General features: G+C 40.5%; 1 protein-coding gene across 4 annotated transcripts in view; it reads right to left on the bottom strand.

Annotated features, from left to right (window-relative positions):
* MELK (maternal embryonic leucine zipper kinase) overlaps positions 1-21,694 on the bottom strand; it is a 35,204-nt gene extending 13,510 nt beyond the window's left edge. Inside the window, exons 1-11 of one of the 4 annotated variants that reach the window (XM_042455758.1) lie at positions 21,687-21,694; positions 18,683-18,777; positions 16,820-16,905; positions 15,261-15,377; positions 13,193-13,336; positions 12,154-12,222; positions 10,318-10,410; positions 9,058-9,156; positions 3,013-3,081; positions 2,008-2,106; positions 86-172 (exon numbers count right to left, since the gene is read on the bottom strand). In XM_042455758.1, coding sequence (XP_042311692.1) covers positions 86-172; positions 2,008-2,106; positions 3,013-3,081; positions 9,058-9,156; positions 10,318-10,410; positions 12,154-12,222; positions 13,193-13,336; positions 15,261-15,377; positions 16,820-16,905; positions 18,683-18,746 — 927 coding nt within the window. In that variant the 5' untranslated portion in view covers positions 18,747-18,777; positions 21,687-21,694. Of the gene's footprint in view, positions 1-85; positions 173-2,007; positions 2,107-3,012; positions 3,082-9,057; positions 9,157-10,317; positions 10,411-12,153; positions 12,223-13,192; positions 13,337-15,260; positions 15,378-16,819; positions 16,906-18,682; positions 18,778-20,816; positions 20,914-21,686 lie in introns of those variants that run through there. The other 3 variants (XM_042455757.1, XM_042455755.1, XM_042455756.1) reach the window with 3 other exon arrangements.
* Between the last annotated feature and the right edge of the window lie 3,457 nt (positions 21,695-25,151).

The raw sequence follows: 25,151 nt of genomic DNA, 5'->3' as shown, positions 1-25,151 counted from the left end.
TATAAGATTTAGTTTTACCTGTGTGAACAAATAAATTTTGGCCCACTTGGCTTATTCAACAATTATTATTAAAGTCAAATATTACCTCTGAAATGACATCTGCCATAGTTTCTCTGCTACATTTGTGAAATACGGAAAGTTCTGTTATGCAATCTTCATCTAGACGACCAAGCTTTAAAAAGGTTAATTAAACATTGATGTTAAATTTCTGACATTCACTGTCTCATTTTTAAAAAGTTATAACTATTATCTCTTTGCCACTGTGTATATTGCATATTTCTGCATCTTATTCAGTATATTTTAATTGACAGATCCTCAGAATATTTTTCTCTTAACTATACTGGCGATATACTTATTGACAAAATATCTGCATTGGGGTAAACAAAACCCTATAGATATGTCAATTCACCATCCAAATTCTTGATTATAAAGTTCACCTGGGCAATCATAAACAGGACTACATTAGGATTTATAACATATACTGGATTTATTAAAATTCGTCATCTGCACAATTGGGCAAGGGCTGTACTGAACTTGACAAGGGGAGCGAAGGAAGATGAGGGTAAATCATCCGAAAAATGTTAGACAGAATATTTAGTGTTTCGAAGCTAGGAACAACCCCTGAGCAATTCCACATTAACAGTGCAATCCTAGACATCTAGGCATGTTTTCTCAAATGTAAACCTCACTGAGTTCAATGGGGCTTACTCCATGATAAATTGGTAGATTACAGTGTAAGAGGAATTTTAAAAAGCCTCCACAAACAACACATGTGCTTATATACTTCCCAGTAAGAATTCCCACTCCATTTAGATCCTCTTTTGCCAAATTCTCTTCAAAGTTATGACTTTTGCAACATAGCCTTACCCACTTTTTGTAGATCAATCAACCTAATGTTGCAGCCTTAACTTATTGAAATTTTGGGAACTAGTATGTTTGTCTGCTTTTCATATGTTACAGTGCACCCTTCCCAACCTTCATATGTTACAGACCCCCTCCTCACAGATGAGTACAGGCATACTCAAGCCCCATTACAGTCTGTGGGTAGTGACACATGTGTGGTTGCATGCATGTGCTGCCACTGTCAATAATAGGGCAGGGCAATCCTTGGACACTAGAGTCCAAGAATATCTAGCCTGCCAATATGGCAGGTCCACTGTACTAGCACTAATTTCTTCATTAGAGCTATAATTTTGGATGATTTGCTGTATCTCCTGATGCTACAGCACACTCTTCCTTCGGGGTACAGAGTGAGAAGATGGAAACAACAACTGTTTAAATACATGTAGCCAAGCAGAAATAAAGCAAACATCTTATAGAGTAGAGAAACAGTGACACTCAATGGACATTGAGGAGCCAGAATAATTTCATGTGGTCTATCTCTTTAATGGAGTTTTCAAACAGATCTACTGCTTATCCTGCTGAAGATTTAAGCCATGTTGTACCAAGGTCTGAGTTCTGAAAACATCTGCCCAGAAGGCATAATTTTAACTTGCCATGTTATGCATAGAAAATGTTTCTAAGCAAGTTTAAGGCAACTATGGCTCAGTGATAAAGCAAGAGGAGCTTGAAAAAGTTTCTTTTTTGGACTACAATTCTCAGAACCTCCTGGTCACGCCAAGTGGATGATTCTGCAACCCCAGAATTAACTTTCCTCAGTCCCACAGTTGTTAGATGCAGTGAGTTTCAGGTACAATCTGTCTGAGAGCCTGAGCTGACAAGAAAATGCCAGAATAATGGCACAGCTTGCTCTCTGGCAGATGCCCATGAGAGGCCGGCACTGGCTGTCTCACAGGCTGAAACACACAACATTTGCCAGCTGGCTCAAAGTCAGGGAAGAACCCCATGGTACTTTTCACTGAGGTCTTAATTTAGAACACGTAGTAAAAGGACCCATGCTTAGTGGTATGCTCCCCCTGAGACAGACTGTTAGTCTTGTTCCTGTACCAAGTCAGGCTAGGTTCAGCTTTGTTATATATTCTCATTCACAAGAATTAGTTTACTCACAGGGTATTTACTTTGCCACTGGACAGTAAAGGAGTAGCCATGCATGAGCCATGGGTGATTTAAGAGATGCTTAACCATTATCCGTTTCTTTGGGTCCACCTAGTGGAAAAGAGGATAAATGCATTTCAAAGAATTGCAACTACAAATATGCAGGTATATGCCAACACATTTTATCATTCTGTTAAAAAAGGACTGTATAGTTACGAGCCAAAAAAATAAATGTCTAGGCTGTTTGTTGTTTTCATTAATATTATTATGTTCTTTCACTGCTCAGGATGCTGAAAACAAGTAAATGATTTTTGGGATGCCATTTATTTGATTTTTAATATACAGTATGTATGTATATGTATATATGTGTGTGTGAGAGAGAGAGAGAGAAGCATTTATAGTCCACTCTTCAAGAATGGGAATCTCTGCCATGGAGAACATGATTATCAGTAACCTGTATCCCTGGAAGAAAAAAGGGAAAATCCTTTCTTGCCAGTTCTCTTGGACAGAACGGGTGTTGTTGTTTTTAAAGAAACAGGAAGTTCAATAGAGGGATGGAGAAATTTATTTATGATTTCTAGTACAACTACACAAGTCTTCAAGGTTTCTTCTGTTTATACAAAAGGTTTAAAGCAACAAAAAATGGATCAGACAAATTGATGGAGGACATTTGTACAGATACCTAAATGGAGCCTCCATGTGTAATTGCAGCATAATTTAGTATTCATTGCTGGGATACTAAACAATGGAGGAGATTTATAGCCTTCAAGTGTGAAAGCATCTCACAAACCACTTTGTCCAATAGGATACTTAAGATGTATCAGGGGAACCTCAGATCTCGTATTTCAGGAAATAAGTGTCAAGGTGTTCTCTCATCAGTTCCTTAAGCCCTATAGGAAGACCATTTCAAATAAGAGAGGAGTTTAATAGAACCGGGGCAGGAAAAGAGGTCAAAATCATGGCACTAGCCTCTGGTATTTCTGTAATTGTAGTAGAACTCCCTCTGTATTTGTTTACCTGCAGCATCTGGTTCAGAAGCAACACACTGCCAGGTGAGAGCCATTTTGGAATCTCATACTTGCCTCTCTGTAAAGAAAATAAGTTGACCATTCATTATAACTGAATTGGTGAAACTTACCACAGTCATTGGTAGAATAGCACAGTAATATTTCATAACCCCTTTGCAGACAACTGAAAACATATCCGTTACTTTCAAGGGTCAGACATGAAGCTTAACAGCAACAGAGCTTGACCAGTGATGGGCAAGTTGGAATAGAAACATTAAATAGAATGAAGTGAGCATCAATGCAGTGGAAGATTTAAGTCCAAAGCAGACAAGAATTAAACCATAAAACCTCTCATCTTTAGGAGAGAGAAATCAAAGAGCGTGAATGAAATTCAGTGTTAATAGCCAGTGTAATATCCAACATGCCACATGATTGAAGCTTTCCACTGTTTGCATCATAGCACTCAATCATTGAAAATACCACTTCATTGCTCTGGATGAGTTGAAGATGTTTTATTCCACATGCCCACTGCTGAAATTTAATTTAGGGGCAGGTCCAACTCTATGTGATTTCTGATAGGGCTGTAAGATATCTCTGATGGAAAGGTTAGAAATGATTTATCAGTGTCACCATCAACTGAAGAGTACATGGGAAATCATCACAGATGGTTACCAAGTCACCAGGTCCATAGAAGAAGTAGCCTTCATGCAATAATCAAGTAAGTGACAAAAGAGAATTGCAGGAGTTTAAGGCCCTTGAGCTATCTTGTGGCACTAGGACTTCAGCTGCCAAGGAATCTCATTCATTTCAGCTTATCCTCAAACAATGCCACCCATCCATCAGCAAGGCCTTCCCCTTTCATCTCCATGTAAAAATAAATTTAGCTTGTTGTTTAAAGAAATGTTGGAATTTTCAGGTTACTAAAGCTTTCCACAAGTTTTAGACATTTTTGTGAGGATTTTAAGGAGCCTCTTTATTGGCTCTTCAGAAGCAATGAAGAAAGCTGCCAAGTAGAAAGAAGGAAAGGCTGTGTTGTTTTGGTCCATTAAAGAGGTATGGCTTACAATACCTTTAACTGGGGCACTCCCACCACTTCAGTCAGCTCCTCACACAGTATTTATATTTAATGTCACAGCAGCAGAGCCCACCAACAAGTCACAAGACAGAGCAAGCTCCATGACATCTACCATACAGTGAGCTCTGGTCTCCTGACAAGCATCTAATTGTTTCAACCATGTTGGACTTCAACCAGTTTCAGTTCTCTACCAAAACCTTACACCAGAAATTGACAAAGTGCAGCCCTTCAGATGTTGTTGGACTGCAATCCCCAGCAGCTTTAGCCAGTATAGCTAATGCTGAAGAATGCTGGGAGGTGAGGTTCAGTCTGGAGGGCTGCATTTTGCGTATCCAATTTTATTGTAACATGCCCATATATTTTTTCTAGATATTATGTTATTAGAGGTTTTCACAACCACTAATTTTAAAGACAGAGAAGTTCTATCACTAAGAGATACAAGACTCTTTCCATGGGAACATTTGTTTTTGTTCTAACAGTATGTACTATATCACTAGATGTTAAGGAGTATAAAGTACAGACTACAAGTCAATATGTACTTGCATCGTAGATGTCACAACAGTGAAATATGTACAACTGTGGAAATATCTGCTCTCCAGATGTGCTGGACTATAACCATTGAAGCTGTAGCAGCCCATCACATCTGAAGATATTGGGCTGGGGATATTTAGGCCTTTGGAACAACTCTTTAAAGTATCTATTTCATATCAACAGGTTGCATGCTTCCATTGAAGGTCCAATGACCAACTTCCAGGAATAAATTTTAACAGCTGTTTTGTTCTGTAGGAATCTAAAACCAACAGAAGTAAAGACTGAAGGCATATTACGGGCACACAATAAACGGACACAGGCAAAATGTATATGCTTAAATAATTTGTTAGAGAACTCTGAATTTTGCATCAACAGAAACCTGAATGAAAGTAACTCCTCTGTTTGTGGCAAGGGCATTTGGCAGTCATATTGTCTTACTCTTATAGGCAAGTTATTATTCACTCAGTGGCCATGGACAATAAAAATTGATTAATCACATTATTCAGCATTTCATATCTACAATGGCTTTGACCCAAGGATCACATTCATGGCCAAAGTCACTGAAAACTCTTATGGATCTTTCTCTATATCATTGTCAGTTTTAACTGCTGCCATGCTACTGATGACATTCCTTAGCTGAGTTTCCTTCAAAAGTACAGTGGTACCCCGGGTTACGAATGTAATCCGTTCTGCGGCGCCATTCGTAACCCGAAATCTTTCGCTAGCCGAAAAAGCCATAGGCGCTAGCGCTAAAAGCCGCGATTTCGTGTGAAAAAGCGCCGAAAAGCACCAAAAAATTTTTCGTAAGCCGAAAAAAAAAAAAAAAACACGTAACCCGAAACAGTTTTTTCCTATGGGATTTTTTCGTATCCCGGAAATTTCGTAACGCGGTGATTTCGTATCCCGGGGTACCACTGTATGGCCAATCTCCCTTTCTACAGCCCCCCCCCCCCCAATCTGTTCCATTGTGTTGGAAAGCTACTGATTTCCAAGCCATACTAAGGGCTATAAGAGAGAGGGAAGGGGTAAAAGTTTCATGGTTCTGGCGTCACAGCATCAACGCCATATCAGATTTAGGACACAGGTGGAAATCAACTGCCCCTTGTGCCTCATGTAGCCCTGCAGTGGTCCAATAGGGCCATCTAGATCCCATTTGAATCTATAACCCCCCAAGCACCTCCAAAAAAAATCCAACTTACAAATCCCCCACTTTCCCTCCAAAGCACAGCAAAATATTTTTATGCAATCAGTAATTCTATTTCATGATTCCTAAAATAATCAAAATTCCTCCAAAGCAGCCTCAAAATCCACCAGGAGTGACACATCACTTCTGGTCACCCAAAGTGGTGGATGCAAAAGCATACTGTATTACAGATGACTGGGGGAGACAAAAAACAGCAGATGTGACTCTTAGGCATCATTAGGGAAGGAAAGAATATTTCAAAATATTCCAACAAGAGAAGAAAAGAAGATTTTCCTGAGTCTTGGGAAACTGTGATGTGGAAAATCCTACACAACGAGAATCCTTGCTGTCTGAGACTTACTACATGCAACCTTCTCCACCCCGCATTTAATTTGCTTTGCAGAAAACATCGCATTCTGCTAAGACAATATGATTGCACAGGAAGCAAGCTTCCTACAGAGAAAATGTGATTTTCTCCACAAATAAGTGAATTGTCTTTGAAAACTGCATTTTCTTTTCTGTGAACTGCTTGGACAACAGTCCATAGCTACTGTATCTGGTTGTTACCGTATATGTATAATCCATTTCTGTGACATACAATCCATTTTCACATGATTCATAAGACCTCAAGATATGCTTCCTTAAATTGTTGTTGTTGTTGTTCTTCTTCTTCTTCTTCTTATTATTATTATTATTATTAAACTTTATTTCTAAGTTTGCTCCTATCTTTAAGACAATTTGTATGACTCTGTATAGCTGCTGAGCCCAAAGTTACAGAGAAGCAGCACTTACAATACTGACTTAAAATGTCACTTCTATGACCCCAGTCACTGAGTATTTAAGAAATGCAGTTTGGATACTAACTCCATATACTAAAATAAGAATTCTTCGTCTCTCCCACGATTCCATAAGTACCTTTTCCCTGTTATGCAGACGTCTTAGTGTTGTATCATTGTGCAGAGCCTAGGACTTTTTAAGTGTTTTGTGAACTAATCATGATGATGATGATTATCTTTCCGTTTCACTGACAATTGTTCAGGGACAACTGTTCTTAATAGTGCAGAATTCAGCAGCATCTTTTGATACTGTATCACCTTATGAAAAATACAGTTGCATTCATTTCTCATCCCTCTAATAGCAAACTGCTTATCAGTTTGTAACTGAACTGGGGCCAGTCTCAAAATAAGCCAATAGTTTCAGTTTCTACATACACAAGACAGTAACTGGTAGGCAGATGTTCGCTGTATTGTTATGTGCCTTCAAGTTATTTTCAACTTATAGTGATCCTATGGCAAACCTATCATGGGATTTTCTTTAGAGGGGGTCTGCTTTTGCCTCCAAGGCTAAGGGAGTATGACTTGCCCAACATCAGCCAGTGGATTTCCATGGCTAAGCAGGGATTCAAACCCTGGTTTCCAGAATCATATTACAACACTCAAATTACTACATGTCAAGTCTCCCTTATCCATTAGTCCAAAATATTCCAGAATCTAAAATTGTCGGCATGGGTGGCTGAGATGGTAACATCTTTGCAACAATATTGTTTAAAAATATTGTGTAAAAATTACTTTCAGACTATTTATACAAGATATATACAAAATACAAATGAATTTCATGTTTAGACATAGGTCTCATCTCCAAGATTTCATTATTTATATTCAAATATTTCAAAATTCAAAATCAAAAACACTTCTGGTCCCAAGCATTTTGGATAAGGGAGACTTAACATGTACTAGCTCTAAGAAGTACATATATTTGTGAATTAAATAAAGAAATATACTGCAATCATATGGGATATACAATTCAATCAATGGCTATACAATTGGAAACTAAGAAAGAAGAATTTCTGGTTTATAAAAGTCTAACCCAAAATTACATTTCAGTAGGCATGTATGTTTTCAGTTTAGATTTCTTATCAAAATACATCCCTAATACTAGCTTGTCTGAAAAACCAGTTAAGGAGCATGACTGCAATTTCATGCTAACAAGGAGTTGCTGCTTGGCATGATCCATTTTGGCTACCATTCTTAATTTTAGATTCAAATCCAAGGTGTGTTACTTTGCAGATTTCAATGTAGTAGGTTGAAAATGCCCATTTCCCTTCAAGTAGGTCCCTCTCACACAGATGGCACTGCTTTATGTTTATCTAGCCTGGTGCCTGGTACTTAAATAACTTGCCAGCCAGGTGCCTTCTTGAACTTTAACTCCCACCAGCCTCAGCTAGCATAGTTTTGGATAGCAATATTTGAGTAGTGTAGTCCAAAACATCTGGAGACATCATGTTGGGAAAGGTTGCTCCAGGGTGACAAACTGAATTTTCTTGACTGCTACCTTAGAATGCATGCAAAGCACACAAGATGCTGGCTCTTTGAACACCTAGAGTAATTCAGGTTAATAAATTACCACTGGCAAGTGGTCCCACTAATTACAGCTACAACCAAGTTTAGTACTGGCTACTGGCTGAATCACTGCAGACAGTTCTGCACACATATCACTGGATTTACAGCCAAGTGTCAACTGAATTGCTAAGTGCATTTGAAGCTAAACATGCACATCTTTTTAAGGCACTGACGTCAGCCTATTTATGACATTATTTTTTAAAAAAAGAAATTGTGATCATAATTGAAATGTAATAAGCCATCAAATCTAGATGCAGATAGAGTCTGGCCTCATTACTATGATGCTTGTTTTCCTAGATTCTTACTCAGGCAAGCAAAAGGACTGAGGTAGCAGGAGAGCAGACAGGCGAAAAACACAGCCTCTAGACAATAACCAAGTTTTCCACTCTACAGGAGGCCTGTATCCTTCATTTCACTCCATGATGTGGCCAGAAAATGAAAACATCACCCCAAGAACAATACATCTAGACGAAAAACAGAAATTACACACCTGGCCAGGGTTCAGGAGAAGAAACTGTCCTGGGTAGATTAAATTATGTGGGTGCTTACAACAGCACAAGTGCCTGTGCATTGTGAAACTGCCATACTGGCCTCTTGTCATGCATGCACACATTTAACAGATTTCCCTCAAGTCTGCCCAACACACAGCAAGAGATATTTTATACCCTCCTGATAAGACAGTGGCACTACTTGGCTGCTGCCTAACAGATGATTGAGGCAGGGAGAGAGAAGAGAAACAAGCATTTGGATTGTAAAATGATTGTAAGAAAGCCCTTAACACTAGAAGCTTCCAAGCAGCATGCTTAAAGATGGTCTGAATCCTGGAAATAAACTCCCAGATGCAGGCCAGGATACATACATACATACCACTATTTTCTTGTAGAGTGCCATAACGTTATCATCATCAAATGGTAGAAATCCACAGAGGAGAGCATACAAAAGAACTCCCATACTCCAGATATCTGCCTAGGATAATAAGCAGATCAATAAATAAAAATCATGGAAAGCAGCTTAATACACAACATAGTGCTTAGCCCTTATACATGTTAACACATCTTTAACAGTCAGTTCAACAGTAGACAGCATAGCAAGTTGGTGCCACCAACCTGTGAGGTTCAGTTTACTGCCTGTCAGACTTGAGCAAACTCAGAACCTTTGTACATCAAAGAGTCCAGTATGTTGAAACAGCAGAGAACTTTATTGAAGACACTCAGAAATTCACCAGTCAGTGTTTAAGCCAGAACTGACCCCCAGCAGCCAAGCAATACATTAAAACCCTAAGAAATCCAAACTCCATTCAGCACCAAAACTTGCATCTTAGCTTATTCCCCCCTACTAGCCAGCCCTCCTTCTAAACCTTCTCACCAACTCTATCTCTTTCAGACTCAGGCATTTCCACCATCCATCCCCCTTATGTTACTACCAGACATCAACCCGACGCAGCCCATATCTCACATATTCCAAAACCTATTGCTCCCAAAACTATCCTAGCCACTGCACATATCCTATCTCCCCATGCCAATTAACCTATCTGCTTTCCCATAAATCTCAGCAACTATTAGCCTTACCATCAGTCCCATTGCATATAACAAAGTTCATTATTGGAAGAAAAAGAAAGAAAACAACCATGTAACAATTCCTCATCTATTGGACACATTATGAGAACTCTGACAGAATCCATGCATGCATGGTTCTGACACTGTCCTACCATCAGGAGACTAGAGTTCTGCTTGGCACACTCATCATGGTAAATGCGCAACCCCAGGTGAGTGGTATGAGCTCACTTTCCTCACAATCTTTGAACAGGAGGAGGAGGAGCTGCAACCATTCCTGTAATTCTGTAGAAGTTTGGAGCAACTCAGTAACCCGCCACTGGAAAAACAAGCCTAACCCACCTAACACAGCTTTGAAGCTGGGTTGTTCAGCACTGCACCTCCAAGATGCAGTAAGACGCCATATCCACAAATTTCATTGAGGCATATGCCACATCAGAATTATTTTACTCCTTCTGAAAGTTTGACTGCAAATGTACATGGAGGCAGTTTTGTGGGGAAAATGTCCAGGAAGGAGTAAGTAGAGATGCGTAAAGAAATAAGACGCTAAGAGTTCAAAAATGTACTACAATACCTCTGAGCCAATGTAAGCTTTTCCCTGAATTAACTCTGGAGCTGCATATGCTGGACTTCCACAACATGTGCTTAGATGGTAATCCAGACCACCCTAAAGCAAGGGGAAAAACAGTAAGCAAGACCTGAAAGTAGACTGTTTCTATTTTAATTAAATATGTACTCTGAACTCTGTAACCATCATCAGCTCAGGTATCCAAGCCATTAAGAGCCAAGGACGATTGCCTTTGCTGCTCACAACAATTCACTTTCATTAACACATTTTTGTCCTGCTAGCCTACTTATTATGCCTTAAGCTGGATTCACATGCCAGCTTCGCCCTAAAAACAACAACCTTAAATAGCATTTATTTAACCTTTAACCTGACAAAAAAAAATGGATTCAATTTAATATTCTTTATAGGAATTATGCCAAAACAGCTTGCAGATCCTTTAAAAATATATATATTTTAAAAAAACCCTACCCCCAGGCATGATGCAAAGGGGCAAGGGGAAGGTAGAGAAGCAAACTTGAGCACCAAATTTTAATGTTATATAGTTTCTATAAAGAATGGAATAAAAGAGAAGTAGACTGTTCACAATTCAAAATAGCCTCCCTAAAACAGCCTGTTGACTCTTCTTTGAAATGGTTGTTATACTGCCGGAATGAGTAAGGCCACCACCTTCTGGTACCTAGCAGGAATCTGCTAGCTTCATCACTTACACTCCAGTCAGTAAGCTCAGAGAGTCCAGTAACTATAACACATGGTCCCAATGAGCATTGCACATAGGGAAGTCAGTTCAATTGCCTCCATGAGCAAGGGACAACTGACCCAATCCAGCTGGTGGAAGCAACAGCAGTTGGAGACAGCACTTCCAATTTAGTAGGTGGAAACAAAAGGGGGAAATTGTCTAGGATTTAAGGGCAAAAATCAGACCAAGGTCCTTATAAAGTAAACCTGCCAGCCCCAAAGGGGCTGCTTGAAACTGCTCCTGCCGAAAACGGATTGGGGCCACAGCAAACACATGCCACAGCCCCAATCTGCCTTGAACCCAGCCCAAATAGGAGTGGAAAGAGGCACCTTTCCTGGCTACGCCACCACCTCAGGGCAGCTTCAAGATGCTCCGTCCGCATGCGGCACGTAAACAGTGTGCTGCTGGAGTGTCTTGAAGCTCCCATGTCTATGCATCCGCCTGGCTTCCAGACAGTTTCAGAGTGTGCGGCGTTTAAATGCCACATTCCCAAGACGCCCAGAAGCGGGCTTTAAAGAGCTGTCTGTTTCATCTCCATTTGCAAAATTAGCCTAAATTCAAAAATTTGCTGAAAACACGTTTTAATAAATTATGTGCTGTGCATATGTCTTGCCATGCTTCAGTATTCTACTGGAGAGCCATAAAAGGAAAAAGAGTGCAAAGCAGGTTATGTCATGCCCCCTTACACCATCCCTCCATGGGCTGGGCTTGAGCATGCTCATAACTGAGCAGGGCTGTCTATTTTCTTAAGAATACAAGTACACACGAATCTGCCTTTTACCAAGTTAGACATTTGTCCACCTAGCCCAGTACTGTCAATTGGCTGGCTGCAACTCTCTAGGAAGGGTTGTTCCCTGGAGATGCTAAGGATATAACCTGGGACCTTTTGCATGTGAAAGAGGTGCTGTACCACTGAGCTACATGCCTCCCCATTTTCAGTCAGAGAATATTCATTGGACAAAGAAAAAAACCAGGCAAGTGAAGGCAAAGTTTACTTTGGATATGAAAACCTTCCAGGACTGGGAAAATATTATTTAATGTCTACTGTTGCCATTGTTAAGTGACAAAAAAGCAATGGTCTCTAGCAAAATTGAACAGATACTCACCCTTGGTTTTGCACAGAGACCAAAATCTATCAGTTTTAGGTTGTGCTCAGCATCAATCAACAGGTTTTCCTGGCAAGACAGAAACTATGTTAAAGGATGTGCATTTAAAAGGATTCAGCACAGCCTTAACTGCATGTTGTAAATGTAACCATAGGAGGAAATAAAACACAGTCCAATAGCCAATAATGAACAGACATGCATAAAACAACAGAATGAGAGGAAACAGATGCTCCCTTAGTAGAGGCTGATGAAATCTTTATCTCTGAGAACTTGCAAAAGAGGCTTCAGCACTAATTAGCTGAGCTGGTATACAGGCACTCATAATAGATGGCTAAGCAAGTAACTAAGCTGTTCCAGTGTGGCTTTGTTCAATTTGGCTGGACTGAAGGTCTTTTGCAGGGACTAGCCAAAAGCATGTAAGCAGTAGGCTAAAATTGAGGAGGTAGTTCTGTGAAAGGAGAAAACAAATTTACCTGACACTAAAGATAAGGTACTAAAGAGTGGGTACAAACTAGAAGGTAGGGTAGGGTAGAGAATCTGAAGAAGGGCTTGACGAAAATTTGGCAGAAAATACAAGGAACAGAAGAAAGCAAAGGAGTCAGAAGGTGTATAGTTTGCAAGGATGAGAGTGGAGTGCCAAGAATGCTGTTTAACTGAGAGAGGATAGGTAAAAGCAGACAACGTGACAAACAGAAGTCCAAAGGAGGAAAAGCAGGAAGAAGATGTGAAACAGAAGCTAAGGAAGAGCATTGGCAGGAACGAAGTGAGCAAGGAAGACTTTGAACCAGGGAGCATTGTTGTGCTGGGGCAGAGCCTGTTCTAAGAGAGAATTTCTGCTAATTGTGGCTTCTACTGCTGTCACTGTACCACTGGGACCTGGCAAACCTAAAATGCAAGGAAAGTTTGGGACAGCATGGTAGCTAAATTGTCATGTCATCTGCGGGCAGGCTCCTAATACAAATGAAGGCAGCAATAAACAAGGTCTAGAATACAGCTAGAGTAGTCCTTTAGAAATCCTACTACTATCTTGGACTCTTACCGGTTTGAGATCCCTGTGAGCATACCCCTGACAGTGTACATATGCAATTGCAGCAACAATTTGGCGAAAAAAGATGCGTGCTTCATCTTCAGGTAAGCGATCCTTTGCAATTATGTAGTCAAACAGTTCTCCTCCAGGACAGTACTGCAAGGGGGAATGTAAAAGTGACTGTGAGGCAGAAAATCATTTGGTAACTTCTGAAAACAAGCTGAGGCTCCTTTAACCTCCCAAGACAATTCTTTTAAAAAGAAATGTTGCTACCTCTAAATGTTACCTCTTATGACCTGAGCAGACAGGCAGGATATCAAGGCTAAGTCCATGGTATCCTGTCCCTGGTTCCATTCAGGTCAGTCCATAGGCTGCTGTGGCGATGGGTGGGTGTACACAGCCTGTTGCAGACCATCAGGGTAGAACTTGTGCACCTAGTTACACTCATGTGACCAGGCACCACCATCCAATGTTACAGGCCATGGCAGAGGCTTTCAGGGAAGACATGACAGCAGCGACAAGTAAGGGGCACGCGGGATCATGTGGTGTGCCAGTTTCACCAAGGAGTTTTCAAGAAACTAAGTGGCCAACAGCCAGTCTTTTTGTCCTGTGCTAAGGCTCCTTTGGGCTGGGGTCAGTTCAGGACCACTGGATAAATGGCCCAAGGTTATTGGTCTGTATCATCTGTACAGGACTACACAAGGCAGCGGGGGGGGGGGGAATGGGACAAGGGCCTTTCTGCCCATGCATATAGGTTCCTTGGGACATAAAGAAGTAAAAGAGGACATTAGACACAAGGCAAGTCCAAGGCCAGTGCTCCCAAAGTCCCCTCTGTTCTCCAAGAGAGCCACCTCATTTTATCACACCATCAGTCTGAATTGATAGTTTGCAGAGAGCTTCAGTGTTCAAACTATGAACCACATTTAGCCCTGAATTAGATGTGGCCAACCAGTATCCTAGATCAATTCAATTCCCTCAGATATGCTCTGTCAGTTTGTCCCCACCAACTCATGAAGGCTTCATGGGTACACAATACAAGCTGGGCATCCAAGTAGCATATGCAAGTGTGTTAACATACTTCTTTTAGATGACTCTAGTAACAGCACAAATCTCTTCCATTTCTACAGTGTGCATCACAGCAACACATTTGTATCAAATACAAATGTACAGTGGGCCCTTCCTTTATGTGGGGGATCTGTTCCAGACCCCCTCCCCAAGTAAGGCAAAAAACGCATATGCTTGAGCCCCACTGAAAACAATGAGGTTTGTGCTTGTGGCACACACACACACCATTCTTTTTATTACAGTGCTGCTTCAAGATGAAAGCTGCGTATGGCACACCCATGTATGGCATAGGTACACTGTACTTTCATGTTTGCTTTAGAAATGGAACTAAGGAGGTTTATTTTAAAAATGTATACCTGAATTAAAATTTGGGAGGGCTTACAGAACCATATAGAACTTCTTTGGGGACAAGATGTAGCCTTTTGGTAGGTCAGTTTGGTCACCACTGTTTGAAGCACAACAAAAAAAATTCCTCTGGATTTCAGTAAAAACAGCAAAATGTTAGATATGTCACTTGCTTCTATTCTTTCTTTATCTGCTCTTGCAGCAACTTAGCTCTCCTCCCAGTCTATCTTGAGCAAAGCGGAACTCAGAGGTGGTAATTCCCTCTCCCTCACAGCCCAGGTATGCTCTGCAAATCTTCCACAGAGGGAAACTGTTTGGTAGATTTTAGGTAGTACAGAAGGATCTGCAAGCCACTAGGAAAAAGGAGAACAAGGAGCAAAATGCCAAGGTTTTTTTTTCTACTCTTGGAAAAACTGCAGAAGACTGAATTGACTCCAGTTAGTTTAAGTATATGGTAGTTTCATGCTCCCATTGATTTTCATGTGGGGGGAAAAGATGTGTCTCCACAGGACATCAGACTGTAATTGTCCAAGAATTTCTATAGTCTAAAATGGTTTGCATCTGTTAAATTTTTATGAGTATTTCAGGCAGCTACCAAGGTCCATAGCAAACCCTTGTGTAGAGGGCTTAAAAAGTCTATCTTAAAACCTGAAGAGTTTTGAACTTTTACCTCTAGAACCATAAATATCTTCTTTGGTGTCTCAATCACATGGTATAACCGGCAGATGTTCTGGTGGCTTAAGCTCTTCATGGCTTCAATTTCTGTTTTTACACGAGGCAAGTCATCCTAACAGATTTAAAAAATAGGATATTTCTAGGCAATTGTATCTCATAAAAAACTGAAAGTCCAACTGAAAACTGCTATCCCCCAGAAGCAAGTTTCTTATTTTCCTTTCCCATTCTCATTTCTTTCTATTTTGGTATGATGTATATTAGACTGAAATCTTGTTGCCTATTTGAGAAAACAAGCTTCTGTCAGATCCCTACCAAACACATATCCAAATGCCCCTCTTTATAGGAAAAGCATGGCAGGCAAGGGAAATAAGCTATTTTCCCTTACATTACGGAAAAAGCAGCGTCTTTCTGACAACAGCTGCCATTCTGGTAATCCTCGCACTTAGCTCAGAATATCTGCACATGCCTAGCACCCAACACACTTGAGCAACCAAAACATCTGATGGTCTGAGGTGAGAAGGAAGATTGGTGTGACTACTGATATCATAAGTGTGTTGCATCTCATAGCTCACTCAAATGGTGGACATCTTGTTAGCAAAGCTGCACTTTTGACTTATAGCTGGTTTGGCAACTGAAAGGGGGAAAAGAAACAGGATTCTCAGGTAACCACGCCAAAAACAGAAGGGAAGACGTTGAGCATAATCATTTGAATTACCTATAGCCATATTTCTTTATATCCCATTATATAATTCTCCTGATATATGAATTCCAGGCGGCTACTAACAAATTTAAAACAGTACAAATTAGAAACAATACAAAAGCATTAAACAGTGTAAATATAACATCTAAAAAACAATTAGACACGTTAAAAAGTTAAAAATATTTCACATTTAAAATACAAACCTTTGGCACCTGAATTGCACAGCATTTAAAAGCCCAACCTTTGTCAGTTTGTAAAAGTCAGATAGCACAAAAATACTTTTACCTGCCACCGAAAAGAGATCAGGGATAGGGCCATCCTGGTCACTTTAAGAAGGAAGGCCCTGTTCCTTGTTCCCACCGAATGAGCCTGAGCGGGTGGTAGGACAGAAAGATGGCCCTCTCCAGATGATCTTAGCAATACTAGGCTCGTGAAGGAAGGTACGGTCCTTCAAATAACCTGGACCCAAGCCATATTTTTCATTTTGTAGGCATCTACCTAGTGACAATATTTCAAAGCCAATAGTTGAATGTCAGTTTAAAGACTGGAGTGTGGCTTTGGTGTGGCTTCTGGCCTCTTCGGACACATGCATCATTTAAACAGCATACCTCCAAAGTGACCCGAAGCAGCTTTATTTTGGCCTGTCTGTACGGGCTCATCTAAGTTACTGAAGAATATTGTTCAGCTATCATTAGTAGAGTACAGAATGATTCTATAAACTTAAATGTAATCCTCGAAGAGTCAACTGTTTTAAGACTAGGGAACTCCCCGCAATTTCACTTTATTAGCAAGTTGTACAGTTACAAATATCACTCATCCAAAGAGTCTCTCCATAGGTGGAAAAAATCACTTACCCCCAGAGCCAGCTTGTCCATTATTTTTATTGCAACCTGTTCACCAGTAAGTAAGTGACGTGCCAATTTAACCTTTGCAAAGCCACCTACAAAAAGAAAGATTATAAAGAAAGATTTGTTTTCAACTCCACTTTAGAGATCAGAATAAGGGAAACAGCCTGTGGGGTGGAGGGGAGGATATTGGTAACTCCTGTCCCCACAGGACAGTTTCACTAGCAATGGTGGATCTTTCAAACTATTTAATCCAAAAGCTCCATCATTCATCTAACCAGCTGACCAACTGCATATCTAACTTATCATCAGCTTTACAAGTAACTTTTACCTCCGCGAATTCTGCATTTTGGGACAATGAATTTGATTTCCCTTCAGTATTCCTGTAACTTAATCTTTATGTTGCTAGGTGGTACCCCTCCCCACTATTCCTTGAAATTTCACCTCAAAATCAAATTTGCCTGTGAAATTTTCAGTACTTGCCTTCAGATGAAAAAGCCCATATACATATCACTCAACTGTGTATGTATGTGCTTCTTCAAGTCGTTTCCAACTTGCAGCAACCCTAAGGCAAACTTATCATGAGGTTTTCTTGGCAAGATTTGTTCAAAGGAGGTTTTCCATTCCTTTCTCCTGAGGCTGAGAGCATATGACTTGGCCAAGGTCACCTAGTGGGTTTCATGGCTGAGCAGGGAATTGAACTACGATCTCCAGAATCATAGTCCAAGAATGGAATTACTATGCCACACTGGCTGAATTAACATATATTTATTGTTTATTAGTCTTACCAATTCCTCTCTTCTTTCTGTTTAGCACTACCAGTGTTTAGACTATAAATTGTTCTCTTTTGTGCTCTTGTTTACTCTGTAATATGTCATGTCCACTGATACAGCTGTAGACCAAGTGTAGACAACACAGTGTTTTGAATTACCAGGATGCTCATCCCATTGAAGAGAGTGGGTCTGACTTGTAAGTACACTTCAGCTATGATTTATTGCAGAATCTAAAGCAATATTAAAGATCACCATCCCCTTTTAATAATCTACACTGCAGTTATCTTATAGTTATTGTGAATTATTTGGCCGTCTAGACGAAAAGCAGGATAAGTATGGGGCGTAAACAGACCACTTCAAAGGAGTGGCTTGCCCCTGCCCCTATGAACTCTGGATCGGGACCACGACAACTGCAGCCCTGATCTAGCATTTTTGGGGCCAAAAACAAGCAGCAAAATGTTGCTTGTTTTTGGCCCGGAGAAAGGTGCCTTTGCTGCCGTGGCTGCACTTTTCCACTCCTTTTGGCATGCAGTGTGTGAACAGTGTGCCAAAGGAGTGCCGTAACGCTGCCCGCTGAGTGGTCAGGGATTGGGAGGTGGCGTCGGGGTGCGTGTCATCCAAATGCCATGCCCCTATGCTGCCCCTAAGCCAGTGCTTACTGCCGGTCTGTAAAGCCCCTATGTTTTTATTTGCTCTTAAGTTATCCACAGCTGTTATGTTTAATGTTCACATTCAACAGACTACATTTGCTGACAGAGCTGTTTCCACCAGTAGAATTTGAAATGGGGTTACCTTCCCTCCAGAGTTCACCCTCCTTTGCACCCCAAAACATGCTCTGGAAAGTTGGAAAACTTTTTAGAGCCATTTCTTTTCATAGAATCATAGAATCGTAGAGTTGGAAGAGACCACTAGGGCCATCCAGTCCAACCCCCTGCCATGCAGGAAATCCAAATCAAAACACCCCTGACAGGTGGCCATCCAGCCTCTGTTTGTGCAGCAGTAAAGTATGCAAAGGGAAAGGATAGTCAGAAAGCTTCACCACTTTGTCTTTAGACCTAGATGTTTAGCTACCTTTCTTTGGAAATGCCAAGAAGCATACCTGTCCCGATTGTTTCATGTAGTTCATAATACTTGAGAAGTTCCTCAATGTCATCCACAGCCATAATGAAATGTAAAGATGTCCCCTCCAGGTACCTGACAGTACATAAATGATCATTTAGGCTCATATATTCATACTGAGATAAGACAGTAACATTAAAATATCCCGACAAGCACCATACAAATGACAGGCAATTTTATAACCACTTACTATATACTGAAACGTTACTAACACGTTGGGTATTTTAACACATATAAGATAAGAACCTATTGTCAAAAAATATTCTTTCAAAGAGGAAAGGTGAAAGCAGTTGGAGTGGAAAGAAACACTCTAGAATTTCTTGGTTTGATCAGATTGTGTCAAAGTTGTTGATCAACGCATATCATCTTGTCAAATCAGCAGCAGAGGCAGGAATACCTGCTAAAAGCTGGCAAGGTTACATCATAAGGTACAGGTCTGCCAGCATCCCAATGCCAGGATCCCAGAAGCCTTGGCTACTGTCACCAAGCCCTCCAACAGAACATTATTGTCCAGAAGAAAAATGTTTACTGTTACCTTAGTGCATTCCCAGAACATATCACACTCCTCTTTCAATTCTTTACCATTGGTACATTTATTGTGTACATCCCCAACTTTCTCAAAACAGAAAGTTTCACATGCTAATACTAACACAGCCCTCCGCATTTGCAGTTTTGACTTTTGCAAATTTGATGATTCAGATTAATATGTCCTCTCTAAGAATCTCTGGGTCCTCCAGTACAACTCTATAGTCAACTTCCACCAAAGCTTCACCTAGAGATTGATAGAGAGAACACTTCTCTAGGGTTTTGTAGGTCCTCCAGCACCATTTCATGGCCAACATCTGGCAGATCTTGACTACAGAATTGCCCTGGAGGACCTAGAGATTCCTGGAGATGTATTCTCTCAGATAAAAAAATAAAGTGCTTTTATATTTGTGGTTTTTCCACTTCCACAGGGGTCCTGTGCCCCTAACCCCAATGAATGTGGATCTCCATGTGATCTCCATGTCAAACCCCTATGTTCAAAGTGTACATATGTTCAGTGTGTGCATAAATCAGTTCTGTTCTGGAGAATCTGATTAGTACATGTGGGGCACTGCTAAAAGATGTAGGACACTGCCACTAATTCTGTCCATGAATCAACTGTTAAATATCTGAGCTCAGAACCTCAAACCTGACATTTCATTTCTTACAATACAAGAACAACCAGTTGTTCTCCTGAAGAGCCAAACCATAACTACTATGATTACTACACTACAGCATATATTTAAGTCAGCATTATCGACCAACTTTTAAGTTTCCCTAGTCACTTTATTTAAACTAAGAGATTAAGTACAGTAAGTCAACACAAGCCATATTTTGAAGGCCATGTAAGTAATTTTCATCAGGTCTGTAGAACACATAGTGCCTTGTTGTTGTAAGACTTATGCCAACCCTAGCATGGGATTTTCTTGGCAAGGTTTGTTTACAAGAGGTTTGCCTTTTCTGAGGCTGAGAGAGTGTGACTTGCACCTCTGGCTTGACTCAACTATTCAAAAGCCAGTCATGACTTGAAAGAAGCTCAAAAGTAGTAGTTTGATAGTAGGATTATGACTCTGGAGACCAGGGTTCGAATCCCAGTTCAGCCATGGAAACCCACTGGGTGACTGTGGGCAAGTCACATTCTCTCAGCCTCAGAAGATGGCAATAGTGGCACACTCCCTTTGAACAAACCTTGCCAGGAAAAACCCCTTATAGGTTCGCCTTAGGGTTGTCATAAGTCGGAAATGACTTGAAGGCACAGAACAACAACAACGACAACAACAATATAAACCTTGTTGCTACCAACCAGAGTAGACCCAGTGAAACCATGCTATTTACACAAATGTGGACACTTCTTTCAGTGGGTCAGCTCTAGCTTAATTTGTAAGCTGCCTCTGTGTGCCAACTGTGGGGAAAAGGCAGGATACAACAAATATAAAGAGTAATAAGTCAATTAAAAACAACAACAATATACTAATCACTACAACAACAACAATTATATAATATATAATAATAATAATAACAGTAATACTAATAGTAAATATGCAACAACATACGATAATATCAATACTAACATTAACAATAATACTAACAACAATAATAAATGTATATCACCCAACCGCCGCTGTCTCTCTGCTGCTGCCAGGAAAAGCCTCCTTCCTTCTGCCGAGGTTTAAAATTCCCGCACCGCCCACCCACTTCCGGTCTCCGTCCAACCGAATGGACGCTTTCTGGCCGGAATAGGCTGAGGTTGGCGAAAGGGCTCATGGGAGGAAGGTCTCCCTGGCTGAGGTGGCCGTGATGCCGGCGCCATCTTGGGTGTGTCGCTGAGGAGAAGGAGGAGGAGGAGGAGCCTGTTTCGGCTCTGTCTCTCTTCTTGGTCCAAATCCACCAAAACACACACTTCAGGATTGGAATAACCCAGTCTGAGAGGGCTTTCACTGTGCCCTGGCTGAGTGCAAGGGAATTATGGGAAATGTAGTTTTGTCAGACATTTGGACTTTTCTGTCAGAGAACTCTGGTGCTGCAATAAACTACGTTTCCCAGGATTCCCTAGAACTGAGCCATTAACAATAACAATAACAACAACAACAACAACAACAACAATAATAATAAAAGCTGGGAACAACTTTTTTAAATTTTAAAACACAAATAAGCATACAAAACCATACAGAAGAAAAAACAACAACACTCAATTATACACATAATGTTTAAAAGCATAACCCCACACTTATGTACAAACAAACCTAGTTGTTGTTGTTGTTATGTGCCTTCAAGGTGTGCAGAGCCTCGACACAGATATTTCAACTAGGGCATCTCAGTTGCACCATTGTGGTTTGCCTTCAAGTCGTTTCCAGCTTACGGCGACCCTAAGGGAGACCCATCATGGGGTTTTCTTGGCAACATTGGTTCAGAGGAGGTTTGCCATTGCCTTCCCCTGAGGCTGAGAGAGTGTGACTTACTGCCCAAAGTCACCTATTGGGTTTACATGGCCGAGCCGGGATTCGAAGCCTGGTCTGCCAGAGTAGTCCAATGCTTAGACCACTGCACCACATCACCTCTCTTATGCATACAAAAATGGCGGGAGACAACATGGCCGAATACAATTGCTTTGACTTGGGTTAGCAATCAGGTGGTTTCTTTCATATACAGTGGTACCCCGGGATACGAAAGCACCGCCTTACGAAATTTCCGGGTTACGAAAAAAATCAATAGGAAAAAACTGTTCCGGGTTACGAAGGTTATTTCGGGTTACGAAAAATTTTTTGGTGCTTTTCGGCGCTATTTCGCACGAAATCGTGGCTTTTCCCCATTAGCGCCTATGGCTTTTTCGGCTTACGAAGGATTTCGGGTTACGAACGCGGCGGCGGAACGAATTATTTTCGTAACCCGCTGTATACAGTATATATGTGCGTGTAAAAAAGAAACCACTGGATTACTATCCAAGTCAAAGCAATTGTCCTTGGCCACGTCATTCCCCCACTCTCCTCCTTTTGCTCTTTTAGATTTTTATTTTTTAAAAACATTCCATAACATACATTACAATATTAGTAATGTGGCAGTTACAATTCAATAATCAATATTCAGTTCATAGACATGAAATAAATGTAGTAAAATATAGTGAACCAAAGTGGGCACATAGAAAGGAATTTGGAATTGAGGGCCCTACAAAGGGATGTTGGGGAGGACTTACAGAAAGGAGTGCTAGAATACAGGTTGATACTTTGAAGGACATTTGTTCGTCAAGGCGCCTGCAGTTGGCTCTGAAACCATACTAACTTAAAGATAAGAGGTGTAGCTTTTCTGGTACAAAGAGGCCCATGTTGACATCAGAACTGATAAGGGAAGAAAGAATGTGTCCACAAGGGTCTCAAATGGATATTTTGATGTATGCTTGCATCTGTTTTCTGACTGTAGGAAATCCTATACAGTAAGCCTTTCTTATACACGGAGTTTTTTTTAGTATTGGTTGGTTTGCCGGATTGGTTTGCCAGAGGGCGGTATACAAATTATTATTATTATTATTATTATTATATTTTTATATGCGGATTCAAGCATATAAATGTTCAAAAAAAGTATAAATGTCAAATATCAAACCTTCATTTTCCATTTTTTTTATAAGAGACACCATTTTGCTATGTCATTATATTTAATGGGACTTGAGCATCCACGGATTTTGTTATCCACGGGGGATCTTGGAACCAAACCCCAGCATATAACAAAGGTTACTATAGCCAATGAAATATACTAAAAAGATTTCTTTGTTTAAACACCTATAAAAAGCAATGAATTTTGTTTGAGGCCTCAGAATTTTTGTTGGAATGGTAAATTGGCTAGCAATAAGGCTGTTTTTTGTTTTGTTTTTTTATGAAACTGGGTCTTCTCCGGGTTGTTTGTTTCTGTTCTGTTTAAGAACTCAATATCAGATCAAAATTAGTTTGACTGATATCTGCTACAGTAATAACAGCAACAACTAAATTAACATAGGCCCAGTCCAGATGAGATCTCCGGATTGCTGCCTCAGCAACTGCACGGCTGCAGCAACGATCCGCTGCCAAAAGGAGCTATCCTAAAGCGAACCCATCACAGGGGTTTCTTGGCAAGATTTGTTCAGAGGCTTCTTCCGAGGCTGAGAGAGTGTGACTTGCCCAAGGTCTCCCACTGGACATCAAGCATGGATTCATACTCTGACAGATTCAAACTCCTAATCCAATACTGAAACCACTACACCACATTGGCTCTCGTAGCTGATATACAGCTACTTTAATTAGCAAAGAAGCTCAGAATTATTTTATGATTAAGAAGCCGTTTATAAGCCGTCTTGTGCCAAGTAAAATGTGTGTTAAGGCTTTACATTGCTCTAAAACATATTTTTGCTGCAACAGGCTCCCCTTACACCTCCAAATTGGTAGCATCTAGAGCTTTATGCAACATGGATAGATTGTTATAAGAAATTATTACATAAGAGGATTAAAAAATCTCTCTTCTAGGATGATAAACTCTTTTCCCCCCACAAATCCAGAGGAAGCAATTTCAAGTGTCTTTGCCAGTAACAAGATAGTATTTGCCTTACTCCACTTATGTTGAAAAATTGGGGTTGATGATGCAGGAATGTACTTTTCATGGCATGTCACTGTGGTGAGTCTCTTCAAAGATACTGGAGTTTATCAAACAGGAGGAATTTCTCTTAATTTCGAATTAAAAGAAAGTGGGGCCAGAACGCATTCACATGAATTTGCTAGTTCAATGAATTTACGTGAATGCACATTACGTTCCAACTGGCTTCCCATTGTCCAAAAATAGCTTGCCATTGCCCGAAATTGCGTGTGATCAGCTCTCACACATTAACATGAAACCCCATGATTGCGTTTGGACTGACTTCCCATTGCCCGAAATTGCATGTGGTAGTCTGTCACGTAATAACGTTAAGCCCCATAATTGCGTTCAGATTGCCATTGGATTATACTTCCAACTTCCCTTGTCTGATAACGTCCCCTGATTTCTTAAAGTGGACTCTTTTAAAAGCAATGAGAACAAATATATGTCAGCAGATGGCAGCAGACTACTTGCTGTTTACATGCTTTGCCAAAATCTTACTGAAATGTACAAAGTCCTCAAGCCATGGTAAATTACATGGAGCCATACATCATGGTGTGAAACTGTACCATAATTTATATATTTAATAGTCTTTCCCAACTGTCATATTTTGCACATGTCCATACCCATGACCATGTGAGTGCAGCAAAAGAAACCAGTTTTATAACTGTAAACCAGTTTTGAAGGGAAGTAGTTGTGTTAGTCTGTTGTAGCATGTAGCATAAAGAGGGATAGGGAGAGAAAAAGAAATCTTGTCTGTGAGCAGCCTTGGGTCCCTTCTGGGAGAAAGGCAGCATACAAATGAAGCAAAGAAATAAACCTAGCAGGAACTTTACAAAAACTGATTTCATGGAAGCTAATACTGAAATAAGTATTGATTACAGGTGGTGCAGTGGTTAAATGCCTGTATTGCAGCCACTTACTCACAAACCATAAGGTTGCAAGTTCAATACCAGCCAGGGGCTCAAAGTCCACTCAGCCTAGCATCCTTCTCTTAGTTGCTAAAATGAGTACTGTACCCAGCTTGTTGGGGCAATTAGCTTACACTTTTTAAACCACTTAGGGAGCGCTTAAGTGCACTGATAAGCAATATAGAAATGTACATGCTATTGCTACTTGCTATTAAAAGTGCTGCTAGATTTCTCCACCACCCCCTTCCTTTTTCCTTTTTAAGCCAGTTTTGTGTAAGTCGACGATCAACACTTTTCACTAAGCATGAGCATTTATGGGTGAGAGGCCATTTCTTGGTTTTATCATGCAAAAAGGACAAGGGGTAAAAAAGAAAAAAAGGAAAAGAAGCACTTAGCTCTTAACTGTTGCAATCCAGAGCC

This window comes from Sceloporus undulatus, chromosome 2 (assembly GCF_019175285.1).
Source record: "Sceloporus undulatus isolate JIND9_A2432 ecotype Alabama chromosome 2, SceUnd_v1.1, whole genome shotgun sequence".
NCBI classification, from domain to species: domain Eukaryota; kingdom Metazoa; phylum Chordata; class Lepidosauria; order Squamata; family Phrynosomatidae; genus Sceloporus; species Sceloporus undulatus.
This window is presented reverse-complemented; position numbering and strand designations above follow the sequence as displayed.